The 13,750-nt window shown below is 47.5% G+C and overlaps 1 protein-coding gene across 1 annotated transcript in view; it reads left to right on the top strand.

Annotated features, from left to right (window-relative positions):
• Nucleotides 1-1,356, top strand: part of PECAM1 (platelet and endothelial cell adhesion molecule 1) — a 50,900-nt gene extending 49,544 nt beyond the window's left edge. Inside the window, exon 16 of the mRNA XM_069481615.1 lies at nt 327-1,356. Within this exon, the coding sequence (XP_069337716.1) occupies nt 327-356 (30 nt within the window). The 3' untranslated portion in view covers nt 357-1,356. The remainder of the gene's footprint in view (nt 1-326) is intronic.
• The last annotated feature ends 12,394 nt before the right edge of the window (nt 1,357-13,750 follow it).

Genomic DNA, 13,750 nt, shown 5'->3' with positions numbered 1-13,750 from the left:
TCCATTCTTCCTCTGGGGAAGTGGAGCAACCATGGGACGCCATGCTGGGTGCACGTGGGCACTTGATGAAGTTACTTGATGGACTGATGTGCGGCATGTATACGGGGACAGAGGCCGTAGGCCCTACAGAGCAGGCATAAGAGAAGTAGAAGTGTCTGTGGGCAGAAGCTGCCCCCCGCCCCCAGAGGGTAGGGGACCAGCAGGTGACAGCTCTGCTTTGTAGTTCCTTTGAGAAGTGCTGTATACCATTTTGCATTTCTTTCCATCAGGGCAATCTCGATCCTCAGGTGTGTGACCATAGCTTGTCTTGTCTCTTGTCACTACAGAGAACCGAAGGCTCCCTTGATGGAACTTAGACAGCGAGGGCAGACACTTATTCCTGGGAGGACATCTACGTTCCAAGAAGAGCGGATGATCCCTGCGTTCCAAGAGCTCTGTGCAGTTATGAGCCTGCCCTGCTCCCACCAAACATAGCAATTCCTCAGGCCAAGCCACCAGTTCTTAAATCCATCCTGCTGCGTTAACGTTGCATCTAAAGAGACACAAGGGGGGGCTGTTTCATTTTCCGCATGGCCCTCATTCCATCAAGTTGGAGCATCCTTGCGATGGGAAGAGCAGAGGAGGTTCAGGGCAAATAGGCCATTGAGATATTTTGAAACTTGAATATTGTGTCTTGTACAGAGATAAAGACCTTTTCCTTGCACCCTCATACACAGAAACCGATTTTTGTTTCGTAGTCGATCGCTTCCAGCAATGGCCAGGTTTAGGGGCTAGTTTTTTCCTTTTCCTTTGGTCCCTCAAAGGCTTGCAGGTCTGGGTAGTCCTTGTCCTTTGGAAGTACACAGCACTGACCAGACAACATCACCCTGTCCCCTCTGTGACCTCACCCACCACAAACGGGAACCGAAAGCTGCTTGGGTGCAACTCCTTTGAAATGCCAACACGGAGACAGGGTTCATTCGGGCAGTGCACACACTAGGAAATGAAGGTGGAACGAGCACAGATGTTCTGAAGCTATTTTTCTATCCCTTTTCTTTTCCTCCATCGTGCTGAAGGCTGAGCGACAGGAAGACGGTTGCCTACAGCAAATATTATTTTTAGTAGAAAAATGAAATGCACATTTTTCTTACTACTTTTTTTTTTTTTTATTTATTCCTTGCTAAAGAAATGGTCACCTGAGATCTTAAGATGTTTCTGACGGTGTCTTGAGTGGCTGGGAGAGGGGCTGCGGCCGTCTCGCTGTGGAATTTCACCCATCAGCACCACATCTAACCAAAATCACTTTCTCTGTTCTCGGTGACACAGCCGCAGGGACCCTGAAGGGTGTTGTATTAAATAAATTTGATCTTTACTCTTCACAGATCTGTACAATGTCATCTTCTGAGAGGCCACGTGCAAATAGAATACCTGTAGGGCTGAGGACTCCTCAGGCCTCTGAAGTCACAGAGAGAACCAAGCAGGTCTCCCCAGCAGACTGACTCTTACACAGACCAGGGGCCTATGTGGCCTTGATTGAAGTCAGGGCCAGAGCTAGTGTGAGTCTCAACACTGAGCTATTCAGATCCACTGGTTGATGCCTTCATGTTTGCTTCCCAGCTGAAGACTACTAGGCTATCCCTGGCAGATAACTGTCAGGGTTAGCAAAAATAAAAATATTAAAAATCCAAGATTTCCAGTTAAATTTGAATTTCAGATTTAAAAAATGAGCAATTTTTTAGTTAAGTATATCTCATGTAATGTTTGGCATTATACTTACACCAAGAAATTAATATCTCTGAATGTTCAATGTGACAGACCATCCTGTATTTTGTTTGGTAGCCTTACTGGCAGAGCACCACCCTCCCCCAAGCCTTGGGACCTCTCCTCACCTCGCTGGCCCTGAGGCCCTGTGGCCTAGCAGAGAGCCCCACCCCCAGGCCCAAAGGGAGAGGGAGAGCTCTGCCGGACCCAAACCGCAGGCACTCGAAGGAGCCTCTTAACCTCTGAGCTTCAGTTTCCTTATCTCTAAAATGAGGAGATTAGGCTAATGATTCTTAACATTTGAACCTTTGACACTCTTGAAAATATGATGAAAGTTATGGATTCCTCTCTCCCCCCAACACACACCCCCCCCCCACATGAATGTATCACAAAAATGTCATACAATTTCCAAGTTTTCAGAGCCATGGACTCAGATTGAAGCCAAAGGATTAGATGTCTTGTAATGACCTTCTAGTATGATGTGTTGATGATCTGGGGAGAGCCTGAGCCCCGGTGTCAACTCCTCAGTCCCTTGTCACCTCCAGAGAAGGGCCATTGCCATGGCAGCTGTCAAGACCCTGTTCCTCCTGCTGGTGCTCTATTTATGGAGCACACATGAGTTTTAAATTACTTTCCTCTCTGCCTATATATTATTTTTCTTTTTGAGACAGAGTCTCACTCTGTCGCCCAGGCTAGAGTAACGTGGCATCAGCCTAGCTCACAGCAACCTCAAACTCCTGGGCTCAAGGGATCCTTCTGCCTCAGCCTCCCGAGTAGCTGGGACTACAGGCACGCGCCACCATGGCCAGCTAATTTTTTCTGTTTTTAGTAGAGACAGGGTCTCACTCTTACTGAGGCTGGTCTCGAACTCCTGAGCTCAAGGGATCCTCCAGCCTCTGCCTCCCAGAGTGCTAGGATTACAGGTGTGAGCCACCACACCTGGCCTCTCTGCCTATATTTCTGCGGAGGACACTACACACGCAGGGATCTTCCTTGGTAGAGCTCTAAACCCAGGACCCTGGCGTCAGCCTCCCTAATAGCTGGCACAAGCAAGTGTCCAAGCCTGCGGCGTCCCAAGAGCATCCACTCCAGGAGAGGCGGTTGTCTCAGCCACGGGACCCAGAGCTCCCTCCTGTGTCCTCAGGTTGTAGACTCTTCCCTCTTCTGAGAGCCACAGGAGGTCCGCCAGCCATTTCCTGAGCACCTACTGACTGCCCTGTCGGCGTGCGCTGATTGAGTGACTGCACTCACTCCCCGACTGAGACCCGAGAGGGGCAAAGTGGCTCCAAGGTCAACATTTGCTCACTAAAACAGTGGTTCTCAACTGGGGCAAATTTGTCTCCCGCTGGTCAGTGGGCAGTGTCTGGAGACATTTTTGGGTGTCGCAACCAGGTGGGGGTGCTACTGGCATCACCTGGTGGAAACTGGGGATTCTGCTAAATATCTGGCAATGCACAGGCCAGTCTCCCACACACAGAATTATCAGGTGGAAAACGCTAGTAACGGTCAGGTTGAGAAACAAACCCTGCACCTCGGCATCCAGTGACTCATTCGATTGCTCGACAAGCTCGCGCCCCTCGTGCCCTGTGTTCCCGACACGGTGCTGGGAGCCGGGGATAGGAAGACGATAAGAACCACACGGCCCCTGCCCTCTTGGAACATACAACCTAGTCGCGATGCAGATGAGCAGAGCGCCACTTACAATGCAGTGTGACAAGGGTTGTGGTGGAAAATTAAAAGCACAGATGGGGGCACATGGGGGCTGCTCCTTACACAGACTTCAGGGTTCAGGGAAAATCCACTGGAAAGTTTGGTCTAACCAAAGGCCCTCACATAGGTAGAGGTTACCAGGTGGAAAAGGCTGGGTGTGGCAGACAAAGGGAGAAAGTGTGCAAAGGCCCTGGGGCCAGGGAGAGGATGGCGCTAAAGGAATAGCGGGAGGACAGTCTGTCAGCCCTACGTGTCCTGCAGCCCTATGATGCAATTAGTCCTCTTCTCAAAAAGCTGCCATTGTCCCCTGGGAATTTCTGCTAGACTCCCCTTGGCCTGACTCTGTCTTTGAGACACTTAAGGAGAAGGTCCCTGAAAGGTGTTCAGCAAGATCTCGGTCCCAGCACGGTTGTTTTTACGACTGTCCACCTGTGTCGTTAGCACGTTGGCAAGAAAAACTTTAATGCAAAGGCCACATTCGGCTTCTGCCTAACACCACTCGGGACAAATGAAAATGGACATTGGAAGGAAATGTCTCCCCCAAGGCTCTCAACTTGGGGGCGGTGGGGTGGGGTGGGGTGGGGTGGGGCACGGTGTCTGGGAATTCTCTGAGAGTAGGTGCGAAAGTTGAGGTGTGCAGTTTTCTGAGAGAGAATTCATGGTTTTTATCCATTTCTCAAAGGGAGACAAGATCCAAAAAAGGATTAAGGACTTCTAAATAATTAAAAACTCACTTATGCTCCATATGACATGGGATGTCAGTTACAAACTCCAGAATAGTAGTCAACACATTTCTTACCAAGATCTACTGAACAATGGTTTTACATCCAATATCCGTAGCAGGACTTGACCTGCCTTTAGAAAATTGCTCAGAATAAGGAAACAAATAGTGATTTCAAGCTTGAAAGAGGCAGCTCTCATCTCTCAAAAGTAATAAGCTAGTAGAATGTTTTGGAATGCCAAAGGAACCGGCAGTAAATTTATTGAAAAACATCATAGTCTGAAGTATTTCTAAAGCCTGAATTGTCCCTTCATATAGATTCCATAATTCGATAGGAAATGAGCCCTTATTTCAAAATGAACTTTGACAATAGAATAGAAACATTATTTCCGTGTTGAGACAGGCTGAAGGATGCTGAAAAGCAAATAAAATTCTACAAAAAATAAAAGTTGGAATAGAAGATTGGCCACCAGTTGACTATGTGACATTGGATGTGTCACACATCCTAGAGTTCCTCTCCTGCAAAAGAAAATGTATGTTTCCCAGGGCTGCCATAACAAATGACCACAAGCTAGGTGGCTTAAAACAATGGAAATCCATTCTTGCACGGTTCTGGACTCTGTAAGTCTGACATCAAGGTGTCAGCCATGCCACGCACCCTCCAAAGGCTGTAGGGAGGACTCCTTCTTTGCCTCTTCTAGCTTCTGCTGGTTGTTGGCGATCCCCAGCATTCCTTAGCTTGCAGCCACACCACTCCAGTCCCTGCCTCTGTCACCACATGGCATTCTTCCGTGTGTCGGTGCCTTCACATGGCCTTCTTATAAGGACACCAGTTACTGAATTTAGGGCCCACCCTACTCCAGTATGATCCCATCATAACTAATTACATGTACAAGGACCCACATTTGCAAATAAGCTCACATTCTGAGGTGCCAGGCGGACATGAATTTTGAGGGGACATTCTTCAACCCAGTACAGAAAGGATTGGATGAGATGAGCTGATGTCCTGGGAGCTCTGACTTTCCATGCTTCTAAGAAGCTCATGTAAATAGGAAGGTGTGATGACAGTGATTTATCTTCAGAGAACATAATCTCACATCATCTTTTGAGCCTTCTCCACGTGGTGAGCTCTCACCGTGCTTTGCTCTCCTGTGTTTTGTGTCTCTGCATCTCTGAAATACTATCGTGTTTCTTTCTCTGACCTTCAAATTTCTCCCTCATTCTTGTCTCTTACTCTTGCTCTGCTTCCTCCTTTCCCTTCCTTTTGTCCTTCATTTCATCTTTTCCTTTTCTTTCCCTTCCATTAGTTAGCCATGATACAGAACTGAAGTTTATAGATTTCTTGTATTTGTTGATGAGTTTTATATTCCATTTTTTAAATTTTGAAAGCCAATACATGGAATATTTTCTATTTTTCTCTCTCTTTGGGGGTGGGAAAAAAAGCTTCCAAAGCCCACACAGTTGTTTTCTACATATATTTGACCCTTGGTAGATTATTTTTCCAAGGATTTATTGGACTCATTAGGAAAAAGTCCCCAGTTGCTGCCTTACTTCCTCCCGATCCTGGGATGTGCTAGTTTTCCTGGAACCTCTTGGCACAGGAGGGTGTGGTTTGGTGCCAGAAACTGTTCTGCTAGTTTCTGGTACACCAAGATGCCCTCCTCGGGGACTGGGTTGTTCAGGCCAGAATTTGCAGCATGAGGAAATCTCCCACTGTCCTCCGGAGACTTTTATGGAGTCTGGGGCCGGGTCCTACGAAAATAAAAAAGAGTGGATTTCGGTGCCTTCCAAAGTGAGGACATGCTAAGACAGAACCTAACACTGTCTCTACAAGCTTTGTCACACCACCAGCCATTGATTAAAAGTGTGTGTCCCAGGGCCAAGACAAGCTTAGTTTGCAGGAGGTGTCTCTGGCAGAGTTAATTTAAGAAGAACAAGATGGCAAAAGTTCTTCTTTTTATCATGAAGCTTTTGACTGTGGTCATCTCAGTAGACCCTTTGGCATTTGCAAGTTTAGCATTTGAGATTTTGATTATTCAGGAATGACCCCAAAGATTTAGACTTGATGCCGCTGTCCTTCCCATGGCAGGGCCATTTGCTGAGATGTCATTGTTGTTAATTCTCTCTGGGCTCCTTCCCATCCCTGCTGCCATGCACACCACTAGCAAACCCAGCTTGTGTGTCTTGCACCCCAAGGGAGTTTGTAGCAGGGAAGGGACAGAGGTGGAACAGCAGATCATGGAGAGTCCCCAAAACTAGAAAGAATGAGCTGCAGGGACTCACTCCCTGTCCCCAGGTGGAAGCTGTTCCCTCAGGGAAATGGCTGACTTCAGGGGGCACCCAGGGAGGTTGGACCCTCGGTCCCTGGGTATTGCAGCCATGGCAGAGATCCATGTACCTCCTGTGGCTGGGAGCCAGCGGAGACACCTGCCTACTGAGGACCTTGGGAGCCTGGACAACAAGAAGCTCGAGCAGTGACAACGCCAATCCTTTCCCCTTCCCCTGTTTTCTAGGAACCACGTGAGCCTTGCAGATTCTTGTGCAACCCTAGAGAGAGAAAGGGATTTTTCCAATTGACGCCAACATTAACTTTCCCAAGAGCCTGGCAGAATGGGGGCTCAGAGGCAGATTGTGTTTCATTTAATGGTAATGCAGTAATGTGATGTTTGTTGCACAACTGAGTTTGGGGTTGACAAGTCATGCCCTCTACATAAATCTTTGCATCATGTTCTTTGAGGCTGGCAAGCAGGAATGGATCATAGCTGGTGAGTGAGCCTAGCCAGCCACACGGCAGACTATCTTACTGAATATGTCTGCAAGAAGTTCTTCTTAAATGCCTATTAAGGTCCAGATCCTACGCAAAGTACAGGGGATACATCACAGAACCAGAAAGATGTGGCCTCTGGAGCTCTGATGCTTTGCTCAGAGAAGTCACGTTTTTTAGCCATGCTTGTTGAGAGGGAAAGTTGCTGGAATGTCAATTGCTCGTAGGAGTCATCCTTTCCAGTGTTAAAGTTCTGCCCAGGCAGTGGATCCCCAGATCTGGAGGACTTTGTAGTCATTGCAAAAGGTCCTCAACTGCGTGGGGACATATTTTACCAACTTATAGTATTAAAAGGACAATTCAGCTAATGTGAAGGTCTTTGCAAAAAAATTTTAAAAAAACAGTGCTTATACTTGAACAGGTTGGGATCCGTTGGTCTACTGTATTCATCTCGGAGTTTGGCAGTGTGAATGACCAACTTCAGGTGATGTGACTGTGGCGTCCTGGGCCCATGAGCATACACAGGTAGACGTGCACAAACACACACATGTTCAATCGCCCATACACAGGCACACATACACATGCCCAGTGCACCGGAGAACAAGGATGCCCCAGTCCTGACCTTGCAGTACCTCCTGTGCCAAGACCAACACAGGTGCCTCTCTCTGATTTGTGGGAGGTGTTGGCTTATGGGGATGTGATATTTGGATCACAAAGTGAAAATCAAAACAGCATGACTCCAAATAGTCCAATACATCACCTTTGCTTATCAGAGTTTATTCAACAAACAGCAAGCATCTGGTTCATGCAAAGTTCTGCATGTTCCATGGCTGTGTGGAAGATGCCAAGGCAAGCAGATACCCTGAAGAGGCAGGAGCCACAAATAACTGACACAGACTAAAAGCCTCTGCAAAGCCTGCTACAGGCCCACCCAGCCTTCAAAGATGGCAGCCCTTCCCATAGTGCTTTGCACACAGTGGGATTATGGCAGACCTAATTTGGTCTCTTTTTTTCAGGATGGAAACAACTAGCCCACATGGTTGAAGCAGAAGGATCCAGACCATTCAGTCAAAAGCCTGGGGTTTGATTAGAGCAGAACCCAGCACCAGCTGGTGGCTGAGGCCACTTGACATGTTGCAAGTTCAAGCCCTGGGCCCCTCACAACCAAGAATTGTCAAAGTGGCAGAACCAATGGCAGGTGAAGAAAGAACATTCCATGTGTGTGCTGCCTCCGAGCAGAGGCAGGGCACGGTGGGGTGCTCAGTTGAAGACATGACCACAGTGACTTCTACTTGTCACAAGCATACCAGGCAGAAAAAACACCTTGGGAAATCTTTAAATTAAAAAACAAAACAAAACAAAAAATACAAGGGGTCTGTAAGAAAAAATATATTGACCTTTATGAAAATACATTGGTTAATAGCCAGGCACAGTGGCTCATACCTATAATCCCAGCACTTTGGGAGGCCGAGGCAGAAGGATAGCTTGAGGCCAGGAGGTCAAGACCAGCCTGGGCAACAGAGTGAGACCCCATCTCTACAAAAAATAAGAAACATTAGCTGGCGTGGTGGCGGGTACCTATAGCTCCAGCTACTCGGGAGGCTGAAGAAGGAGGATCACCTGAGCCCAGGATTTGGAGGTTACCGTGAGCTATGGTGGCACCACGGCACTCCAGCCTGGGCAACAGAGAGAGATATGTCTCCTAAAAACAAAAACAAAACAAAACAAAACAAAAAAGCCCGTATAGTCTTTGCACATGAAGGGATTATTTTCTTCAGCCACGACACTGGGCTTTCTTCTGTAAACATTGTCCAATTTGGGCCCCAGTGGATGTTACACAGGGTTCTCCAGTACCAAATTCCTCCTGGATGTAAATCTCTGCTGAGAACTCATCTTTCTTAGCTCAGACAATGAACGTTGTGGAGTCCCACGTGCTTCCTGTTTAACCTCAGCTGCCAAACAACTTAGAGCCAAATTCTGCACCCATTAGAGTAATTGGCCACTGTCAAGTTCCTGTTCTGTGGACTCCCTCTTCCTTTAGATGGTATCTCTTCCACTTGGAGTCCTAACTGCTCCGTCCCATATCACCTTTCCCCTTGTCAGCTGCTTCGGATCCTTGGGGGAAAAGACATAACGTAAATAAGAAAAATTTAAATTTAGATTAAAAATTAACTGGTAGAAACAAGTCCAACTTTTACACTATATTCATTTAGAAGAATAGGAACAATATTCCTACAGTCTGTGTGACCTCAGCACGTCTTCATCTTGCCCAAAGACCTGGCACTAATTTCTTCATCAATGAAATGAGGGGATGGGACTCAGCTATCCTGCAGGTCCGTCCCATTAAGCTTCATTCAGTCAGCAAATATTTCTTGTGCACCTGCTATGTGCCAGACACTGTTCTAGGGGCTTGGAATGTATCAGTGAAGAAATAGACAAAGATCTTTTTCCCTGTGGAACTTCAATTCTAGCAGGGGGCGGCAGAAATAAACAATAAACACAGTAAGTAGATTACGCAGGAAGTGGGAAGGTGGAGAGGGCTATAGGAGAAAGAAAGAACTGAGCAGGTGAAGGGAGGTCAGGAGGCAGGGGCTGGGGGCAGGTGGCCGTACTCCAGAGTGTGGTCTCGGTGAGCCTCAACAAGAAAGGAAGCTTTGAGCTAAGACTTGAGGAAGCCCAGGGAGTTAGCCCCGCCGAAGGATATCTGGGGAAGAGCATTCCAGGCCGAGGGAACCGCTAACACGAAGGTTGTCTTGTGCACAAGTGAGGAGGCTAAGGGGCTGGGGTGGAGGAAGGGAGAGGGGAGCAGTAGGAGATGAGACCAGCACCATCGCTGATTAAGATATAAGAATAGGCTGGGTGCAGTGGATCACGCCTGTAATCCTAGCACTTTATGAGGCTGAGACTGGAGGATTGCTTGCGGCTGTGGTCCCCAACCCCTGGGCTGTGGACCAGTACAGGTCCATGTCCTGTTAGGAACTGGACCGCCCAGCAGGAGGTGAGTGGCCAAGGAAGTGAAGCTTCACCTGTATTTACAGCTGCTCCCCATTGCTCACATCACTGCATACGCTTCGCCTCCTGTCAGATCAGCGCAGCATTACGTTCTCATAGGAGGGCAAACCCTACTGTAACCTGTGCATGGGAGGGATCTAGGCTGCACGCTCCTTATGAAAATCCAATGCTTGATGATCTAAGGCAGTGATGCTAACACTGGGGAGCAGCTGCAAATACAGATTTTATTAGCAGAGAGGTTAGACTGCACAATAAATGTAATGCACTTGAATCATCCTGAGACCATTCCCCCCGCCTTCCCCCCGGTCCGTGGAAAAATTGTCTTCCATGAAACCTGTCCCTGGTGCCAAAAAGGTTGGGGACCACTGGCTTGAGGCCAGGAGTTTGCGACCAGCCTGAGCAAGAGTAAGATCTTGTCTCTGCAAAAAAATAGAAAAATTATCTGGGTGTGGTGGTGTGCACCTCTAGTCTCAGCTATTCAGGAGGCTTGAGGCAGGAGGATCGCTTGAGCCCAGGAGTTTGAGTTTGCAGTGGACCATGATGATGCCACTGAACGCTAGCCCAGGGGACAGAGCGAGACCCTGTCTCAAATATATATATATATATATATATATGAATAGAAGTTGCCTAATTGTAAACAGATGTTTCTTCATAGGCTTGTCTAAACCCCTGCTACTCAAAGTGTGGTTTTGCAGACCAGCAGCATGGTAATCACCCTGCAGTTGTTAGAGATGCAGAATTTGGGGACCCACCCCAGGTATACCAAAGCAGCATCCTGATTAATAAGAACCCCAGGTGCTCGAAAAGGCACCACACGCCTTTATAATTACACGGGCACTTTATTTGCACTACCAAATAAGAGCCTTAGCTGATTAGAACAAAACAGGTTTGCTTGCCTTAAATGGCCCTTTCACGAGGGCTTTTGCAGACCACGGGCTACCAAGGGCGCCACTTGGTGGCAGCACAAATACATTTTACATTTCTAGGACAAAAATCACACGTAGAAGTCCAATATCATTATTTAGATTAATTGTAGTTTTAACACAGCTGGCTTGGGCCTTAAAAAAAAAAAAAAAAAAAGTCCATGTCAGAAAAGACCAAAATGGGCTGAGAAACTGCTCTAGATTGAAAGAGACCAACGAGGCTGAAAAACTAAATGCAGCATGTGATCCTGGATTGGATCCCAGACCTTTAAAAAAAGGGGAAAAAAAAGCTATTAAAGGACATTATTGAGCCAATTGGGAAAATTGAATATGGAATGTATATTAGATAATAATATAGAATTAAATTTCTCAAGCGTGATAATATACTGTGGTTATGCAGAATGTCCTCATTCTCAGGGATACATGCTGAAGTAGTATTAGAAATAAAACATGATTGTGCACTAACTTTCAAAAATTCGGCAAAAAGTAAAATAATTTTAAAAATATGTATATCTATCTACACAGAGAAAGCAAATGGGCAAACATTAAGAACTAGTGAATCTAGGTAAAGGATATACAAATGTTCATTGTACTATTTCTTGCAACTTTTCTGAAAGCTTGAATTTTTTCAAAACAAAAAAAAGGAGAACTCTCATCTTTGGATACACTTTAAGTTGCAGGAACTACTTAAGCAGGAGACCTGGACCTTGTGGATAAGGCAGTAACAGCTGTGCTAACCTTGAATCCCTCCCTCAATGGTTAACTCTGGTTCTCTGGCTTCTTGTTCTGGAGAGTTTAATCAAACCTATGAGCAAATGGAAAACTGAAGAGATGGCATCCTACCTCTCTGGGCTGTGGAAGGAGTGGAGCTGCACATCGGACCCCTGTTTAAGAGAAAAAAAGGAATAACTGTCATATCAAAAGTCACTATCTGTAAGTGAAGGGAGCTCACAGCAAGTTAGGACTTTCTCCATCACTCCACCTGCATTACTGAGCCCGCAGTGGAAGGACAGAGGAGCGGTTGATGGGCTAAAGGGAAAAGTCTGGGTGGAAGAGCCATGGGTGCTCAGCTGGAGGGAGACCAAGTCAGACAGAAGGATGCCACCCTGAATGCTGCTGTACGATTGTGAGTTGACCTTCTTACTCTGGGGGCGGGGGGTGGTCTTTGTCAAGGCAGGGCAAGGAAGCCCAAGCCCCTCTTATTTTCTCCCCCCACCCATAGCTTGAAATATCCTTTGTTTCCTGATCGCCAACTGTGTCCCAGGCACAAGGCCAAGTCCTGCGGGTAGAGCAAGGAGCCAGATAGAAGGTTCCAGCCCTTAGAACTGTGCCCTGGGGAGACAGGCATGAAATGGCCAATTGACACACAACTAATCACAGGTGAGCCTCAGGCCTACAGAGGCAGGAAGGTGCACAGGAGTGGGGACAAGAGTCAAGCAAGCAAGACTGCCCAGAGACAGTGACATTTAGGATGAGAATGAGTTAGCGAGTTTAATTCATCAAAGTCACATAAACTGAATGTGCAACTGAAGCTGGAAAAAAAACAATTGGTTGGTTTTCCTTAGGCTTTAAAAAGTACTCAGGAGTCTATGCAGACCCTCTCACTGCCTTTGCAGACCCTGAGGGGTAGGGGCCTGCAGAGGAGTTGGGAACCCTGTCCTGTGCTGCCGGAGAGTGGGGACAGCCTGAAGGCTATTTGTTGCTTGGTTTTGAGCATCTCACGCAGGTGGGGTTATGTGTGGCTCCCAGGGGGTGCAGTGGGGGAAGGTGCATGCTCAGGTCTAGCCCTGCATCCGCCTGGCTCATGGTGGCCCAGAAGTCCTGTTCAAGTGCTCATTGCAGACACACACATGCACACACTAAGTGTAGCCTTTTGCCTTCTGGAAGCCCCCATGGCCTATACACATGTCCCTTGACCTCATTTAAGAGGTTTCCATAACCAAGGATATGCTGGAGATGACCAACCATGCCATTTTCTTGGGGACTGAGAGGTACCCAGGATGCAGGACTTTCAGTGCTAAAAACTGGGAAAGACTCAGACAAGCTGGGATAAGTTAGTCACTCCAGATGTGACCCTGGTTTCCAGCTCCAGGTGATGGGAGGTCCCTCAGCGCTCAGCTACAGAGAGCACTGTTGCCCTAGGCTGACGGTTCTCCATCCAGGCTACACATTGGTCACCTGAGAAACTTAAAAATGCTGATGCACAGGCCCCATTTCAAACAAACTATAATGGCTGAGGCTTGGGCATCAATATTTTCGAAAATCTCCCCAGGCGATTCAACTATGCATTCAGAGTTGAAGACCAGTGCTGTAGGTTTCCTGCTTCCATTCTGAGAAGAGACAGGTAATCCCAACTAGAGTCTGAAAATGTCTCCATTTGGCCACCAGGGTCCCATTACTGCAGCCCCAGAGCATTGTGACTTGGGGATGCAGGGTCCAGGCTTGCCTGGGACTCACAGTTTCTCAGATACTTGGAAAATGACAGATTGGCCTGAACTTGACCTGCAACCTCAGGCTACAGACATGGAACTGAGTCACCTGAGGCTCCATCCCAGGAGAGCAGGACCCACATCTGTCTGCTCCAATGGGATGGGATTTGGTAGCAGAGAAAGACACTGGTCTCCAACAAGGGCAAAATTCACACCAGTGGGGCTGACTTGTGCCGCCTACCAATCATTTAATGTCCATCCGGCCCCACTAGGACATGGCTGTCCATGGGCTACCTGGATACGTGTAAAAATCTGGCTGCATCGCGTGTTGGAATCTTACCATGAGCCACCATATTTTAGAAGCGGTCGCGCCTGGAAAATGCAGGCCGTGTGGGGCAGGTGTGTGGGTGGGTGGAGGAGCTGGGGATTGACAATCTGAAAAAACACCGTC

This window comes from Eulemur rufifrons, chromosome 9, assembly GCF_041146395.1.
Source record: "Eulemur rufifrons isolate Redbay chromosome 9, OSU_ERuf_1, whole genome shotgun sequence".
NCBI classification, from domain to species: domain Eukaryota; kingdom Metazoa; phylum Chordata; class Mammalia; order Primates; family Lemuridae; genus Eulemur; species Eulemur rufifrons.
The sequence above is the reverse complement of the archived record's forward strand: the minus strand, read 5'-3'. Positions and strand labels throughout refer to the sequence as shown.